Genomic DNA, 16,409 nt, shown 5'->3' on the forward strand with positions numbered 1-16,409 from the left:
AGGTCAAAATGAATACCTTCAATGTCAAAAATTAATTTTTATTCTTTAATTTCAAAAAGACTGACTAATTTTATTTTTTAATTTTTAAATTAAAAGCCAATCCATATAAACGATTTCAATATGAGATCGTCACTCCCAAATTTGTGTGCTAAAAATTTGGTCCCAACGGCCCGTTTGGTTGATTGTAATGAAGTAATGGGAATGAAATGTTGTAATGGCAATAGTAATGAAGGAATGAATATGAGAATTGGTAATAAAGATTCTTTTGTTTGGTGTGCATGACTAAAGAATGGTAATGGAAGATAATATTCCATTGATTGCATTTGGTTGTTAGTAATAAAAAATGACTCTTAGTTTCATTATTGTATATTTGTATTTAAAAGCATTATATCTAAATCATTCTACCTAATGATTCTTTTTTAATAATAATATTTTTTTGGATAATTACATACATTACCTTTTTTTTTCTTCATTATTTTTTTCTTTAGCTCGAAACAACATTACATTATTTTATTAGCACAGTAATACTTCATTACCATTACAGCCTAATACCAGGTTGTTTGATGATAATAAAAATGACCCTTTTTGGTAATTTCATTACCTTATTTTATTACCATCCATTACCATTGAAGGCATCCAAACAATCAAATTTTTTATTACTTAATTTTATTACCATTACCGCCCTCTAATACCATGTACCAAACGGACTGTAAATTCTCAAAAATTGGGATGGATTCAATTAGGTCGTAGACAATGACCATCCTAGCGGCAGTGCCGTAATAAAAGCCGGCCCGAAACCTATAACTAACTGCCAATTGAGGGCCGTTACTCCTCAATTTTCGCCAGGTTGTTGAGCTTCTTAATTTAATATAGCCGTTGGGACCCGTGAGAAACAAGAAAAAACATAACGAGTTTAAAACCCCTAAATTCAATCTGCAATTATTTTAATCTTCAACAATTAAATCTGCTCTCTCTAATTTCATCGTCATCTTAATTCTTCCTTCTTGTTTACTAATAATAATCTGTCTCTTTTGTTTTGCAGGGTTTAACTCGAATTTCTTTTTGTGTTGCATTATTTTTGTTGTATATCATACATTTCCTGTTCTGTTGCTTTTGTGCATTGTTTTTTTTTGTGTTGCAGAAACCTTTTTGAATGTTTAGATGGATCGACGTGGTGTGTTTCGAGATATCTCCTTTCGCCAGAAGAATTGTAATGAGAATGTAAGTTTTTCGTAACCCTAATTTTGATGTTTTATTTCATTGTATGTTATAATTCTTATTTGCTGTATTGTATAATGTTATCTTAAAATAATAATTCTTATTTTCTTATAGAATTTGATGGATTGTGTAATGAAAAGATGTACTCATAAAAATACCCATTTTTCTTTTTCTTAATCCTTCTTCTAAAGTATAATCATCAATGAATTTGGTTTGAAGTGTAATGAGGATTAGGTTCTGATTTTGGGGGTTGACTTAATTTTTCAATTCGGTATACTATGCTTCATTGGTGGTTCATGATTCCGGAATTTTGCAATTGTGAAAAATCAAGAAACAGATAATAATAATCTATGAGTTTTGCAATTGGGGATTGACTTAAGTGTTCATGCTCAATTAGAAGCTAATATCTTAAAATAAACACCCAAATTGTCTGCTTTCATTAAGTATACAGTCTTCATTTGTCAAATTAATTACTAATTCATTTTCTTGATGTGCTGATTTCTGTGTACTACAACACCCAAAGTAGAATTAGTTTGAGGGCTTTGTTGTCTAATTAAGCATGTCAAGAATTTGTTTTATAATTTTTGTTCAACATCCATCAAATGTTTGGTTTGCATTTGACTGATGTAATGATGTTATATGTAATAGTTGGACAGGTTTATACCAAATCGGTCGGCTATGGATTTCGACTACGCACACTACATGCTGACCGATGGGAGGAAAGATAAGGAAAATCCTGCACCTACCTCACCATCAAAGTTGGCCTACCAGAAGCAGCTGAAGGAGATATTCCACAAGAACAGGACTAGGATTCTTGAATTCAAGAACAAGCCACACATTCCTGTTGAGTTTATGCCACAAGAGTATGCTTCAGTACAACCATCCAAGCCCATCAAGCCTCGCAGACACATTCCTCAGGTAGTAACCGATACTTTACATCAAATATTTGAATTTGTCTATGTTTATGAAGTAATTTGGTCGGATGGAGCGCTGATATTCTTTTGGTTAATTGAATTTGGCATTTGAGTGACTATATGTACATGCATTTTGGATTGATTCATATACCTTTCTTCTAATTACATTAACTTTTTGAAAAATAAGAAATCAAACTCAATATCAGTAATATATGATAAGTTGTGTCATCTTGCTGTATTGCCACATTGAATAGGATGAAAGAATTCGAGTTATTATTTTTAGAAATTAATTTTTGTTTATGCAAATCTTGAAATATTTGCTGCTTTGTTACAGACTTCGGAACGCACTTTGGATTGCCCTGATCTCATGGATGATTACTACGTGAATTTGCTGGACTGGAGTAGTAGCAACGTCATTGCAGTAGCACTTGGAACCACAGTATACTTCTGGGATGCATCTAGTGGTTCTATTTCAGGACATGTTACAGTTGATGATGATAAAGGTCCGATAAACAGTGTTAACTGGGCTCCAGATGGCTGTCACATTGCTGTTGGGCTGAACAACGCTGAAGTTCAGCTTTGGGATTACTCAGTGAATCGGCTGGTAAAATTCACCTCCTCCTAATAATTTAGTTCCTACTGTCATTGCTCCTTCTGTAATAGTAACTTGTTTTGTTGATTATGTTCTGACTTTTATGTTTTGATCTAAAGCTGAGGACTTTTAGAGGCTACCATGAAGCTCGTGTTGGTTCTCTAGCTTGGAACAACAATATCCTCACAACCGGATCAATGGACAGCAAAATTATCAACAACGACGTAAGGACTAGAGATCACGTTGTGGGGATCTACAGAGGACACCAGCAAGAGGTTTGTGGGCTGAAATGGTCTGCGTCTGGCCAACAACTAGCTAGTGGGGGCAATGATAACCTTCTTCATATTTGGGATATATCAGCATCGTCAAATACTTCTTCTCAGTATCTGCACAGGATTACAGAGCACACAGCTGCTGTGAAAGCCCTCGCATGGTGCCCATTCCAGGGAAATTTGTTGGCTTCTGGAGGAGGTGCGGCCGACAGATGCATCAAGTTTTGGAACACCCATACCGGAGCATGCTTAAAGTCAGTGGACACTGGTTCTCAGGTTTGTTCTTTACTGTGGAGCAAGAATGAGCGCGAGTTGCTTAGCTCACATGGTTACACCGACAACCAGCTGATCTTGTGGAAGTATCCTTCTATGGTGAAAATGACCGAGCTTGCTGGACATACATCCAGAGCACTTTTCATGGCTCAGGTAACTTCCAACTTTTCTTGGTTTTAGACATTGGGTGTTTGGTTATTATTTATCTCCCGGTGTTCTAATGAATGTTTGGTAATTCTATACTGCAGAGTCCAGATGGATGTACAGTTGCTTCTGCCGGTGACGAGATATTGAGGTTTTGGAATATGTTTGGGACTCCTGAAGTTACTAAACCTGCACGAAAACGTGATCCTGAACCATTTGCCTATGTGTGTCGCATCCGTTGATGACTATCTGGTATGGAAGATCTGTGTTTTTAAGATTGTACAGTTTAGGGTCGTATTTTTGTAGATTGCTGATCATTAATATATTTCAATTATAGAATATACATTAGTTGGTGGGCACGTGCTCCGAACCCTCAATGAACTGTTTAATAGATTATAGAAGCGGTAGGTTTCCGACAATAGTTCATTGTCCATTAAGAGAAACCATAGTTATACTTGTACATAAGAAACAGTGCACTTTTCCTTTCCTTCTATTTGTGTGAATGCTTCATTTGCCCAAATTTGGATGCAACACTGCAATCCGTTTGTCTTTATATCTGGCTTATTTAGATTGTCTTATTGCTGTATCCAATAGTTTTTCAAATTTATTTCCTGATTCTTCAGCTTTGAAATTATGAGTATATAACTTAAATTGTAGCGAAAGATGGAGCAACAACTGTTGTATTCAGGATGTGTATCAACTAAATTATGATGGTGATTGTGTGTTTGGATATGAACTGTTTCGTTAATCTAATTGTGTCTCTTGCATCACATCAGCCGTGCTGTCAAGGTATAAAAAAACATTTTGGGCCGTTTTGAGAGATGACTCATGCTCTCGACCGATATTTGGCGTTATGATAGGCGCATTACTCGCGTCACTTTTCTGCAACAGCGATCGCGACCAGTACCACATTTTTACACTATCATCATTGTGTTACGAAGCACTTTAAAAGGTTTTGTATTTTACAGAAATGATATATGAGCACGCGGCAGCTGCCAACCATCGCAATTGCTAGGAAAAGTGGCATCTGTAACCATTGTTGCAACTTGCAACCTTGACCACACCAGATTTTATACCATGGTTTCAGTTAGGCTGTGATTAAGATCAAATGCTTCTATGACTTTGATTCTTAAATTATAATCTTATAGTGAAGATTTGTATTTTGTAAAATTCCAAAGCACTTACTGGAGCTCAACCTAATTACTGGTAGTAGAAGCACTTCTTTTGGGAGCCACTTAATGGTGGGATTCGGAATTTTGTTGGGTAACTATTTGTTCTAGACAATATTTGTTCCTGTATTATTGCCATGGGAGGTTCTGAGCATGTTTAACATGTTTGGTTGCTTATTGGCCTTAATATTAAATTACTTAGTATATATTAGGTGTTTAATGATGCAAAATTATTAGATAAATATTATAACTTTTAAAATTACACAGGATCTTCATAAAATTTGTTAATTTTTACTCCGGCCTTGATTATCCTAATGTTTTGTTTGTTGGGCATTGAATAACATTTTGTTCTTTCAGATATATACATAGCACACATTGTCTAGGCTATGGTATAAATCCAAATAAGAGTTGCAAACAACGTAATTTATCAATCATCAATGTCATACTTTGTCAAAAAAAAAAAAAAGAAGGAATTTTGGTGTATGAATTCAATTCTTAATGCACTCACTTGTTTGAAAATGAATGGCATCAAATGTCAATGTTCACCGCAAAAACTTTGACGGTACGGTCTCATAATAAGACCGTTAATTTAGGCCGGACCAATTTGTGCGTGTAATAACATTTTATTTTTTGGGTATTTATCAATTTTGACCTTAAATGTATCAATTTTGAAAATTGATACTTTTAAGATCAAAATTAATAGCTTTAAGATCAAAATTAAAAAATGGCCACAAATAAAAAAAATGCCGAAGTTGATACACGTGCGAATTGGGTAGCCCAAATTAACGGTCTCATTATAAGGCCGTCTCGTCTAAGACCAACTGAAACTTCAAAGCTCAAAATGTTCTTGTTTGTGGTGAGTGGTGAAGCAAAATAGTTTGTCTCACACAATTGTTTTATTTAGGAGTAGGCTAGATAATCACTACAAATAACGAGAGAGTGGCCAACCAATAAGATAACCAAGATTCTAATGCATCACAAGCTTTGGTTTAATCATATATAATCAATAATTATTACAAAAATAAAACACTGCAGACAACACCATTTTTTTTACTATGATTAATGTTTATATCTTTGACTATAACTTTTCATATATAATTTTTTACTTTGTATGTTACATCATCTAATGTATTAGAGATCATATATTTTATTTCATTTTTTTTCAACTATTTAAATTGTTTTCAACTTTATGTATTAAATGAGTATTATTAGAGATCATATATTTTATTTCATTTTTTTTCAATTATTTTAAATATTTTCAACTTTATTTATTAAATGAGTATTATTTAATGTAATGGATATTTTGAGATGGTTAAAACATTATATACTTTTTGTCTTTTGTTGTGATTTATTTATCATGAACTATATTTTCACAATAACTTATACACACAATGCAAAATATAAATATAATATAATGTACGTAATATAAAGTAAAATAAAATATGAACACATGCACTATCCAGTAACTGTTATGAAACTAAAACACTGCTCATGTTATCATTATCAAAATTGTTTATTTCTCACTTTCTCATATGAACTTTTACCTCTAGAAATGCTAGATGATGCAGTTTATATGAGGCTCACTATTCTTAAAATAATTATTCATTACTTAATTTCAAACAAATAATTTTGGTCATTATTTATTGAATTATTTATGAATTACTGTTTAAAAATTTTGGTCATTTGCAAATTACAATCTCAATATTATTTTTTGTGAATTACAGCTATCAAAAGACCAATGTCTATAGTGTTCAGCTTGAATCATTTTAGTGGTCAAAATCACAGATTAAGTTGTCAGAAACTTATGATTTGGTGTGAATGCTCTAGACATTGATACATAAGTGACTGTAATTCGCAAAAAAAAAAAAAAAAAAAACTTTAAGACTTTGATTTGAAAAATATTCTATTTATATAAAGAAATTAAAATGCTACAATTTTTAATATTTTTTTATACTTTATAAGCTACAATAATTTTATATCATAAAACCAAATCATTTTTAGAGTTTAACTTCAGTATAGTGTAATTAATATTTTTTAAGTAACAAATGCCTTATTTATTAGTTGATTTCAATTTAGACATTAATAATCAATTATTAAAAATTAATTTATAAATTTTCCAAATTATTTAAAAAACTTTTTGATCATATAAATTTAGTTAATACTTAAAGTTTACTAGAATGCACAATTTGCCGGGTTCTTTTATCATAGAACTCAGAAGTATTAGAGCACATCCAATTCTTTTAGTTAATCTTTAAACTTTTCTATCATATTAATTTATTTTCCAATATACCGTTCACATGGCATGGCTTTTTTTTTTTAATTTTTTTAAATTTTTTATATTTGCAATACCAAACCGTCACATAAAATAGCGGTTTACCTTAAAAAGAAAATCGCCATTTTATTTAGCGGTTTACAAACAGAGTGGGGGCAAACCGCCACATGAAGTAGCGGTTTTGTCTGGGTAGCTTTACCATGTAAACCGCCATCTAAGATGGTGTTTTTCCCTGTGCCCTTGCAACGCTTTATTTGTTCTGTCAATTCCCATATATAGTTAGCACAACTTGCATTAAACTAGTTCAATACTATCTATTCCATGATAATCAACCAACAACCAACTTGATTTGTAAACATTAATTATGAAAATAATGTGCACATATATTACAATCATCGAAAGTGATACAAGAAGTTCAAGACATATAAAACAAAGTCTATTAAACTACAATCCTCGCCCCCTTTTGTTGCGTGCACCGGTGGATAAGGATGGTGTAGACTCGTCAGCTTCTGCAATGACATTAAGAGCAATGACATACACCTCTATTGCCGTTCCAAGGGTTTGAGACGCCGCATAAGCAAGAGCACTTATGTTTTCATCATTCCTAACCGGAACTAACACACTTTTTTCCGTCACAGGATATTTCATCTTCATTTTTAATTCATAAGAGTTACGATCACAAGCAATAATATCATACACTTTGGTAAGAAACACCTCAAAAGTCGTATGTTGACGATGGATAAACATGACTGAATTCAATCCATCATTGTAACATATGAGAAATTAAAATTTTAGAATAGAGAATTTAAAATAAATATTTAGAATAACAATTAGAAGGAATTGGAGAATAAGTATAGGGTCTTGAAATTCTTGTATAATTCAATATAATCTTAGAATATATATATATATATATATATATATATATATATATATATATATATATATATATATATATATATATATATGTAAACAGCAAATATTATGTGATTCGCCCACATTTCCCTAGCAAAGGTATCATTATTTTCTATTTGCCTAATTCTTTCTTTCAATTTCTATATAGATATTCTCCTGTTCTTTATTTTGTTATTTCATTGTAGTACCATGTTTGTTTTCACCAAGCACTATTACAAATATGAGATTATTTGATTGAATCAAGACTTGTTGTATGTAGGTTTTAATCAAATTAGATGAGCCCTATGATGATTGTTTTGGTTAAAGAATGTTAAGGTCATAGAATTACTGGAGAATCCTTGTAAGAATTGAATGTGTGATAAACTAACAATCTTGAAGGAGTTAATTACTTGATTATTGTGAGTTGTAGATCGTAAATTAGAATAAACTAACGAGCTGGTCATTGACGGAGTAGAGGAGCGTTGTCTCTTTACTCCTTTGTTTTGAGGTGAATTGTCATTTAAATATTGACTAGCCTCACCCGAGAGTGACATCGCCTTAGAGCTATGGATGTTCCTCTCAACTAGACTCTCTGTGCGCACATAGATTTAGAAAACTGATGTTGCTTTTAAACCTATGACTTGAATTATTGTGTTTTGTTGTTTTAGATTGTTACTTCTCATTCAGTTTAATCTGCTCTCTGTTGTTTCCAACTTTTAGTCTGATTACAGATCGGAACCGGTCGGGAACGATGGGTTAGCGGTGTTGATTAGAGTTCCAAGGATGTCATATTGAGCTGAGCATGTGGGAATTTTGTAGTTTGTATTAGGTTTTTGGATAAATGTATATTAGACTTGGTTATGTCGGTTGTAGTGGACTTAAAGTGATGACGACCTTGTTTACTCAGTCAACGGTAAGTCGGGTTGTTACAATTATTATACACCACATCAACCTCCTTATGACTAATTTCCCCACCCCAATACACTATTACAGGAAAGTGATCCATTTCTGCACACACAAGCATGTTACTTACATCATTGCCACAAACACTTTTTGGTATACAGGCATGAATAAGTGAATTATCAATGACCAACACTAATTAACTTACTTGAAGTATGACAACACTAATAAAATTATTCAATTTAAGTATAAAAAAACTAATAACATAAATATATGCTAATTACATTAAATAAAGCTAAAAAATTGATGAAATTTTCATTGAAGCCTTTTACCAAACGCCTAATATGCATACAAAATAAATAATCTAATTCAATTCTATTGGTGTAAAATCTTAGCTTAACATATGAAATTAGATAATGCTACAACTAATTAATTTATCACAAGCCAATACAACTACAATCATAATAATAAAAATCAAATTACAAAATTGAAAAAAAAAGGGATGAATTAGGGTTATTTTTTACCTTAAATTGTTGATGCAATGAACAATTAATCAAGAACAAAGAATTCAATATAGATGATTTGAAGTACTTGAGTAAGTATATGAGTGATTGAGGGTAAAATTTAATTAAGAGTAAAATATGTTTTTTTTGAAGTTTTATTGGCACAAAAGGAGGAAGGAGAATTGTGTGTGTCGAATGCTGCTGAGCTGTAATTTATATACAACATCAAAACCGCCATGTGAAGTGGCAGTTTACTTATAATATTTTTTTAAATATTATAAGTAAATCGTCAATTTAATTGGCAGTTTTTTTGCACAGTTTTTTTTTGATTTAATATAAACCACCACTTAGTATAACGTTTTACTTATAGATTTCACAAAAAACCGCTTTTTAAGATAGCGGTTATGCAAAAAAAAAAGAAAAAAATAATTAGATTAGTTGTCCTATATGAACACTATTAGAAAATTAATTTTCGCTAATATAAAATAGGTGTTAAAACTTAGAGAGATAAGGAGGAAGTAGAATGAGTAAAAGTTAGAAGATAGAGATATTTTTACTCATTGATGTAGTTTTTACAATGGTGAACTTCCATATTTATAGGCAAGTTCATCCACAATTACATTGAATGCATTCACATTAGGGTAAATTCATTAATTACCTTTCACACTATATTCATTAATTACCTTTCACACTATATCTCAACACTCCCCCTTAAATGCATTCTAATTATGTAAAAAAGAGTAAAATATTATTACAATATTTCTATTTAAAACTGCCTCGTTAAAAACCTTGTCAGGAAAAACCCAATGGGATAAAAACCTGAACGAAGGGAAAAAGAGTGTAGTAAATATGATTCTCCCCCTGAGTTCAACATATATCTCGTAGATGACACATTCCAATTTTATGTACAAGTTGCTCAAATCTCTTTGATGGAAGGGACTTTGTGAATAGATCTGCAAGATTTTCACTTGATTGAATTTGTTTGACTTTTACTATTTTGTACTTCTGGAGGTCATGTGCAAAGAAGAGTTTTGGTGCTATGTGTTTGGTTTTATCCCCTTTTATGAAGTCTTCACTAACTTTTTCAATGCAACCGGTATTATCTTCAAAAATTACAGTTGGAGAATTTATTATCGAGTTTATCCCACATTCTTCTTGAATGTGAACAATTACTGACCTTAACCAAACGCATTCTCTACTTGTTTCATAAAGGGCGATTAATTCTGCGTGGTTTGATGATGTAGCTGTCAGTGTTTGTTTCGTGGATCTCCAAGATATTGCGGTACCTCCATATGTGAATACATATCCATTTTGTGATTTAGCCTTATGGGGATCTGATAAGTATCCAACATCTGCATATCCAACAAGTGTAGTATCTTGCTTTGATCTATAAAATAGTCCAAGATCTTTAGTTCCTCGAAGGTAGCAACAAATATTTTATTCCGCTCCAATGTCTCTTTGTTGGTGAATTACTATATATAGCTAATAAATTAACAGCGAAAGCAATATCAGGTCTTGTATTATTAGCTAGATACATCAGAGCTCCAATTGCGCTTAAATATGGCACTTCAGGGCCAAGAATCTCCTTGTCTTCTTCACAAGGTCGAAATGGATCGAGAGCTCAGCGGATGAGCTTTGTCCATATGAAATCCTTTTAGGACTTTTTCTGTGTAGTTGGATTGGTGTACAAAGATTCCACCCCTTAAGTGCTCCATTTGTAATCCAAGGCAAAACTTTGTTTTCTCAAGATCTTTCATTTCAAATTCTTTCATCAAATATTTTGCAGTTTGTTCAAGCTCTTTGGGAGTTCCAATGATATTTAAATCATCAACATAAATTGCAATTATAGAAAATCCTGATTGAGTCCGTTTAATAAATACACAAGACTGATTTGATTATTTTTGAATCCTTCTTTCAGGAGATATTCACTAAGACGATTATACCACATTCTTCCAGATTGTTTTAGTCCATAAAGTGACCTTTTCAGCTTTATGGAAAACATTTCTCGTGATTGGTGGTTTTCTGGCAACTTAAGTCCTTCAGGGACTTTCATATAAATATCTGTATCAAGTGAACCATATAAATATGCGGTCACAACATCCATAAGTCGCATTTGCAAACTATTTGAGACAGTTAGACTTATCAAGAATCTTAGTGTAGTCGCATCTACTACTGGAGAATACGTTTCTTCATAATCAATCCCTGGTCTTTGGAAAAAACCTTGTGCTACAAGTCGTGCCTTATATCTAACCACTTCATCTTTTTCATTTATTTTTCTTACAAACACCCATTTATAGCCGACCGGTTTTATACCATTTGGTGTTTGGGTAATTTGTCCAAAAACTTCTGGTTTTTCAAGTGACTTTAATTCCGCTTGAATAGCATCTTTCCATTTTGACCAATGATTCCTACGCCGACATTCTTATATCGTTCTTGGTTCTATATTATTTTCATCAAGTGTTATTTCGGTGGCGATTGAATGAGCGAGTGCATCATTAACAATAACATTCTTTCGATTTATTTGCCTTTTAGTTGAAATGTAATAAATCAAAATTTCATTGTTATCTTTGATATCATTATTTTCTTCTTCTCTTAGATTTTCATCCTCATCTCCAAAACTTGTTTCTTTACAATTCATTGAAGAAGTAATATTGATGACATTTGCCATTTCATTCAACCTTTTGGATTTTCTTTGTTTCAAATCCTTTGAACCAAGTGGTCTTCCACGCTTCCGGCGTGCAATAGATCATTTTTAGTGGCTTTGTTATCAGTGGGAATTTCAATTCGTGCCGAAACATTTGAGGCAGGAATATATGATTTTGTCACTTGCTTTGTTTCTACAAATGCATCAGGGAATCTGTTTGCAATATATTGATTATGAACAATTTTTCTAACTTCTTGTTTAGAAGCATTCATTTTTGGATCATATATTTTTAAATGCATTGCATTCCATGTGAGATCTATTTCCTTCTTATTTGGGTCCACTCTCTCTCCCCCTAAGGATGGGAATATTGTCTCATTAAAATGACAATCTGCAAATCTAGCATTAAATAAATCACCAGTCATTAGTTCCAAATATTTGATAATTGATGGGCATTCAAATCCAACATAAATTTTCATCCTTCTTTGTGGACCCATTTTTGTACGTTGGGGTGGCGCAATAGGGACATATACTGCACATCCAAATATTTTCAAGTGTGATATATTTGGTTCTCGACCATGCACTAATTGTTGTGGTGAATATTTATGATAAGCACTTGGTCTCAATCTTATCAATGACGATGCATGTATTATTGCATGTCCCCACGCAGATGATGGCAATTTCGACCTCATTAATAATGGTCTTGCTATTAATTGGAGTCTTTTAATCAATGATTCAGCCAGATCATTTTGAGTATGAACATGAGCTACTGGATGTTCTACGTCAATTCCAATTGACGTGCAATAATCATTAAAAGTTTGAGATGTAAATTCTCCGGCATTGTCAAACCTTATTCGCTTAATTGTATAATCTGGAAATTGATTTCTCAATCGAATGATTTGAGCAAGTAATTTCGCAAATGCCACATTTCTAGTTTGTTGGAGACTTACATGTGACCATCGTGTTGAGGCATCAATCAATACCATAAAATATCTAAATGGCCCAGAAGCAGGATTAATTGGCCCACATATAGCTCCATGAATTCTTTCTAGAAATTTCGGAGTTTCAGTAGCAATTTTATTTAAAGATGGTCTAATTATCAATTTGCCTTGTGAGCATGCGGAACATGATAATTCATTTGGTTGGGGAATTCTCATTTTCTTCATTGGATGCCCAATTGAATTTTCAATAATTTTTCGCATCATTCCCACACCAGGATGACCCAATCGGTCATGCCATAAATTTATCATTTCTTTATTATCTAACTTCTGGTTAGACACCATGTTTATCTCAACCAGTTTTATATTAATGCGATATAATCCCGATGAGTATGCTGGTAATTTTTCATGAATGTTTTTCTTGCCGCATTTTTCAGATGTGATGCATAAATATTCAGTATGATTTTCGGTCATTGTTTCTAAATGATAACCATTTTGGCGTACATCTTTGAAACTTATGAGATTTTTCTTCGAGATTTACTCGAATATAAAGTATCATTAATTACTAGCTTTGTCCCATTAGGAAGTATTATTTGAGCTTTTCCATATCCCTCTATTAGTGTAGTGGTTCCAGAGATTGTGGTGACATCTGCTTTCACCATCTTCAACTCAGAAGAAAAGTATTCTTTGTGCTTTAGGATAGTGTGAGTTGTTCCACTATCTAGGTGGCATTGATATTTGACTCCATTTTCAAACTGATCTATATCTTTATATTAAATAAATAGATAGGTAGAATAAAATATCATTAACATAAGGTGATATCAATACATAAAAAGGAGATTGTATATAAAAAGAAATACAACTAAATAAGCACCACAACATTGTTAAGAAAAATTCAAATATCTTCTTCATATTCTTTATCATTTTCATCGCCTTCTAAATAGAAGTCTGAAAGGTCAAGATTAGGCATTGACGTGCTTGCTTTATTATAAGGATCGACATTAGGCATTGAGGTGCTTGCTTCATTAAAGTTTGCTTCCACACCTTTTCCTTTTTTCTTTTGGGAAGCTAGATACAGCTCCACCAAATGTTTGGCAGTACGACATGTACGTGACCAATGCCCTGTCATGCCACATTTGTAACAAATACTTTCTTTTCTTTCTTGATGGCTATTTTTATTGTGATAACCAACTTGTTTCCCCCATCGAGAATTATTATTGTAATAACCATTTTGATAATTTTGGGGAAAGTGGCCTCAGCCGAATCCTTGAAACTTTCTACCATGTCCATTAAAATTTCCACGACCTTGTCCTCGTCCTCTTCCTCGGAAATTTCCGCGTCCTCTACCACGGTTATTATAATTTCTACGGCCTTTATTTTCAACAGCATGTGCTTCAGGCACATGTGTTTTAGTAGAGTGTGTCTCACGGATAGCTTGAGATCCAATAGGTCTCATATTATAATTTTTCCAGACAAGATCATTATGCTGTTCAGCCAGTGAGAGTACTACACTCAGATCTGAATATCTTTTGAAATTTCTTTCTCTATATTATTGTTGAATAATGTTTGATGGATGAAAAGTAGATAATGTGAGTTAAATCATTTCTGCATCAGTCACCAGGTGCTCACAATATTTCAACATTGATGCAATTCGGTATAATGTTGAATTGTACTCACTGAGAGTCTTAAAATCAGAAAATCTTAAATTCTTCCACTCATGGCCAGCTTGTGGAAGAAGCGCCCTTTTGTGGTGATCAAATCTTTCAACAAGAGAATCCCACAATGTTTTGGGATCTTTTATAAATAAATATTCTGATTTAAGGCTATCATGAATATGATGGCTCAAGAGGACTAAGACTTTGGCCTTTTCTTGATTTGTAGCTATCTTTATTTTGGTAGTTTGAGTTCCATCTATTGGATCCTTTTCTTTTACTTCTAATACAGTATGTTCAAGTCCTTGAGCTTCTAAGTTCATGATGGCATTTTTTTTCCATTCTAAGAATTTTTGTCTAGTTAAGTCTAATATGTTGAATAGTCTTTTGGTAATTTCTGCCATACTTGCTACATAATATATAATTATTTTGTAAGTATATGACAATGCATTAATTCTTATATTTTCATAATAATAAACCATTAGAAAAATAATGATGTTTTAATTTCATAATCTTCTCCCCCTTGGTTTATTGTTATGAATTTGTTGTAGATAATAAATTTAGGAATAAATCAAGAACAAGAGAAATAATAATAATAATAATAATAATAACAAGGAGAAGAACGAAAAAAAATCAAAGACAATAAATGCTAAAGAGGGTAAAAAGGAATAGCATTTACATAACAAATTAGTATAATTTATCATACAAAGTGCACTAACAAACAAAATATGACAAAGAAAATCATGTGCATTTTGTTTCTTCTTCTTCAAAATAAATTATTTCTTCATAATTATTATAATTCCTAATGCTACAAGAAGGACCACCAAACCCATAATTAAGGAGATATATAATTTGAGTTTGGCAAAATTTTCTTCAAATCTAAAAGTATGGGAAGAGGAAGAAGATGGATTGTTTTTGTGATGGTGGTACATTGTCGGTGGAAGGAAGAAGGAGAAGGAGGGTTTTTGATGTAAAGAGTAAAGTTGAAAGGATAAGGGATATGTGGTAAAAATTTGGGGTAATCCGATTTTATAGAGGGTTATCCCAAATTGTACAATATACCGTATTATTTATGTATACTTAAAAGAAATACGTAAAGTAAAAGGTAAATAAAAAATGCACATGGATATAAATGCAAATACTGCAAATAAAAAAATGCACATATAAATATACGAGAATAAAAATAATACTAACCGTCCATTTAGGCGGTAAAAGAAAAACAATTAGCCAGCCATATAGGCGCTTTAAAGAATAACAAAAAAAATAAATAATACTAACCGTCCATTTAGGCGGTAAAAAAGAAAACAGTTAACCAGTCATATAGGCGGTATAAAATAAAACAATAACAAAAGCAATAAAGTGTCCTTGTCATCCGTAAAGGTGACGTATTGTCCAATAAATTATTTTATAGGCCATTTAAATTTATCTTGTAACGTTTAGTACTTGTTTCTCCCTCATCATCTTTGGTTCTTTTATTACTTGGTGAGGGTTTATTTTCAGTTGTTGTTGGGGCATTATTAGTTGGTTGCGTTGATGAATTATTTGTTGGTCGTATCGGTGGAATATTAGTCGGTGGAACTAGTGGATTATTAGTTGGTCGTACATGTGAATTACGAGTTGGTGGTACTGATGGACCATTAGTATTATTGGGATTATTATGTCGGAGCTGATTTAAATCAGTCCTTGCTGGGTTTGCAGTGAAGGGTATGGAATTATGCTCAATTATAAAATATAAAAATGTGTTAGAAACACCTTGGATGATGATGTTGACACTATTTGATTGTTGGTCCATTTGTGGGTACCGATGACGAAAAAATGCTTAATTAGGTTTTTAAAATATTACCTTCTTGATTATTAAAGGTAGAGCTGGTGCTGATAACGTGTTAAAACTTAGAGAGATAAGGAGGAAGTAGAATGAGTAAAAGTTAGAAGATAAAAATGTTTTTACTCTGACGTAGTTTTTACAATGGTGAACTTCCATATTTATAGGCAAGTTCATTCACAATTACATTAAATGCATTCACATTAGA

General features: G+C 32.4%; 2 protein-coding genes across 3 annotated transcripts; one reads left to right on the plus strand and one right to left on the minus strand.

Moving 5' to 3' along the window:
- Positions 1-815: 815 nt before the first annotated feature.
- LOC130825268 (cell division cycle 20.2, cofactor of APC complex-like) lies at positions 816-4,698 on the plus strand. 2 transcript variants are annotated; one of them, XM_057690404.1, is made up of 6 exons: positions 829-1,221; positions 1,867-2,136; positions 2,467-2,736; positions 2,844-3,422; positions 3,518-3,665; positions 4,190-4,698. In XM_057690404.1, the coding sequence occupies exons 1-5, from the start codon at positions 1,162-1,164 to the stop codon at positions 3,653-3,655; spliced, it is 1,317 nt and encodes a 438-aa protein (XP_057546387.1). In that variant the 5' UTR covers positions 829-1,161; the 3' UTR covers positions 3,656-3,665; positions 4,190-4,698. The 2 variants fall into 2 exon arrangements, with proteins under 2 accessions (XP_057546386.1, XP_057546387.1); XM_057690403.1 differs by lacking the exon at positions 4,190-4,698 and having other exon boundaries at positions 816-1,221; positions 3,518-3,964.
- A 9,284-nt stretch (positions 4,699-13,982) lies between these two features.
- Positions 13,983-15,664, minus strand: LOC130824799 (uncharacterized). The gene is made up of 3 exons (XM_057689816.1): positions 15,658-15,664; positions 14,346-14,662; positions 13,983-14,213 (listed from the first exon to the last, which is right to left on the minus strand). Exons 1-3 carry the CDS (start codon positions 15,662-15,664, stop codon positions 13,983-13,985), a joined length of 555 nt encoding a protein of 184 aa, XP_057545799.1.
- Positions 15,665-16,409: the final 745 nt, after the last annotated feature.

Source organism: Amaranthus tricolor, chromosome 10, assembly GCF_026212465.1.
Source record: "Amaranthus tricolor cultivar Red isolate AtriRed21 chromosome 10, ASM2621246v1, whole genome shotgun sequence".
Classification (NCBI taxonomy): domain Eukaryota; kingdom Viridiplantae; phylum Streptophyta; class Magnoliopsida; order Caryophyllales; family Amaranthaceae; genus Amaranthus; species Amaranthus tricolor.

Excerpts from the sequence above, each read along its gene's own strand:
- LOC130824799 (XM_057689816.1), bottom strand. Across the intron at positions 14,214-14,345 it reads TGAAATATTGTGAGCACCTG|CATAATGATCTTGTCTGGAA; the intron begins GTGACTGATGCA and ends CTGGCTGAACAG.
- LOC130825268 (XM_057690403.1), top strand. The coding sequence starts at position 1,162 with ATGGATCGACGTGGTGTGTTTCGAGATATCTCCTTTCGCCAGAAGAAT. Across the intron at positions 1,222-1,866 it reads AGAAGAATTGTAATGAGAAT|TTGGACAGGTTTATACCAAA; the intron begins GTAAGTTTTTCG and ends TATATGTAATAG. Across the intron at positions 2,737-2,843 it reads ATTACTCAGTGAATCGGCTG|CTGAGGACTTTTAGAGGCTA; the intron begins GTAAAATTCACC and ends TTTGATCTAAAG.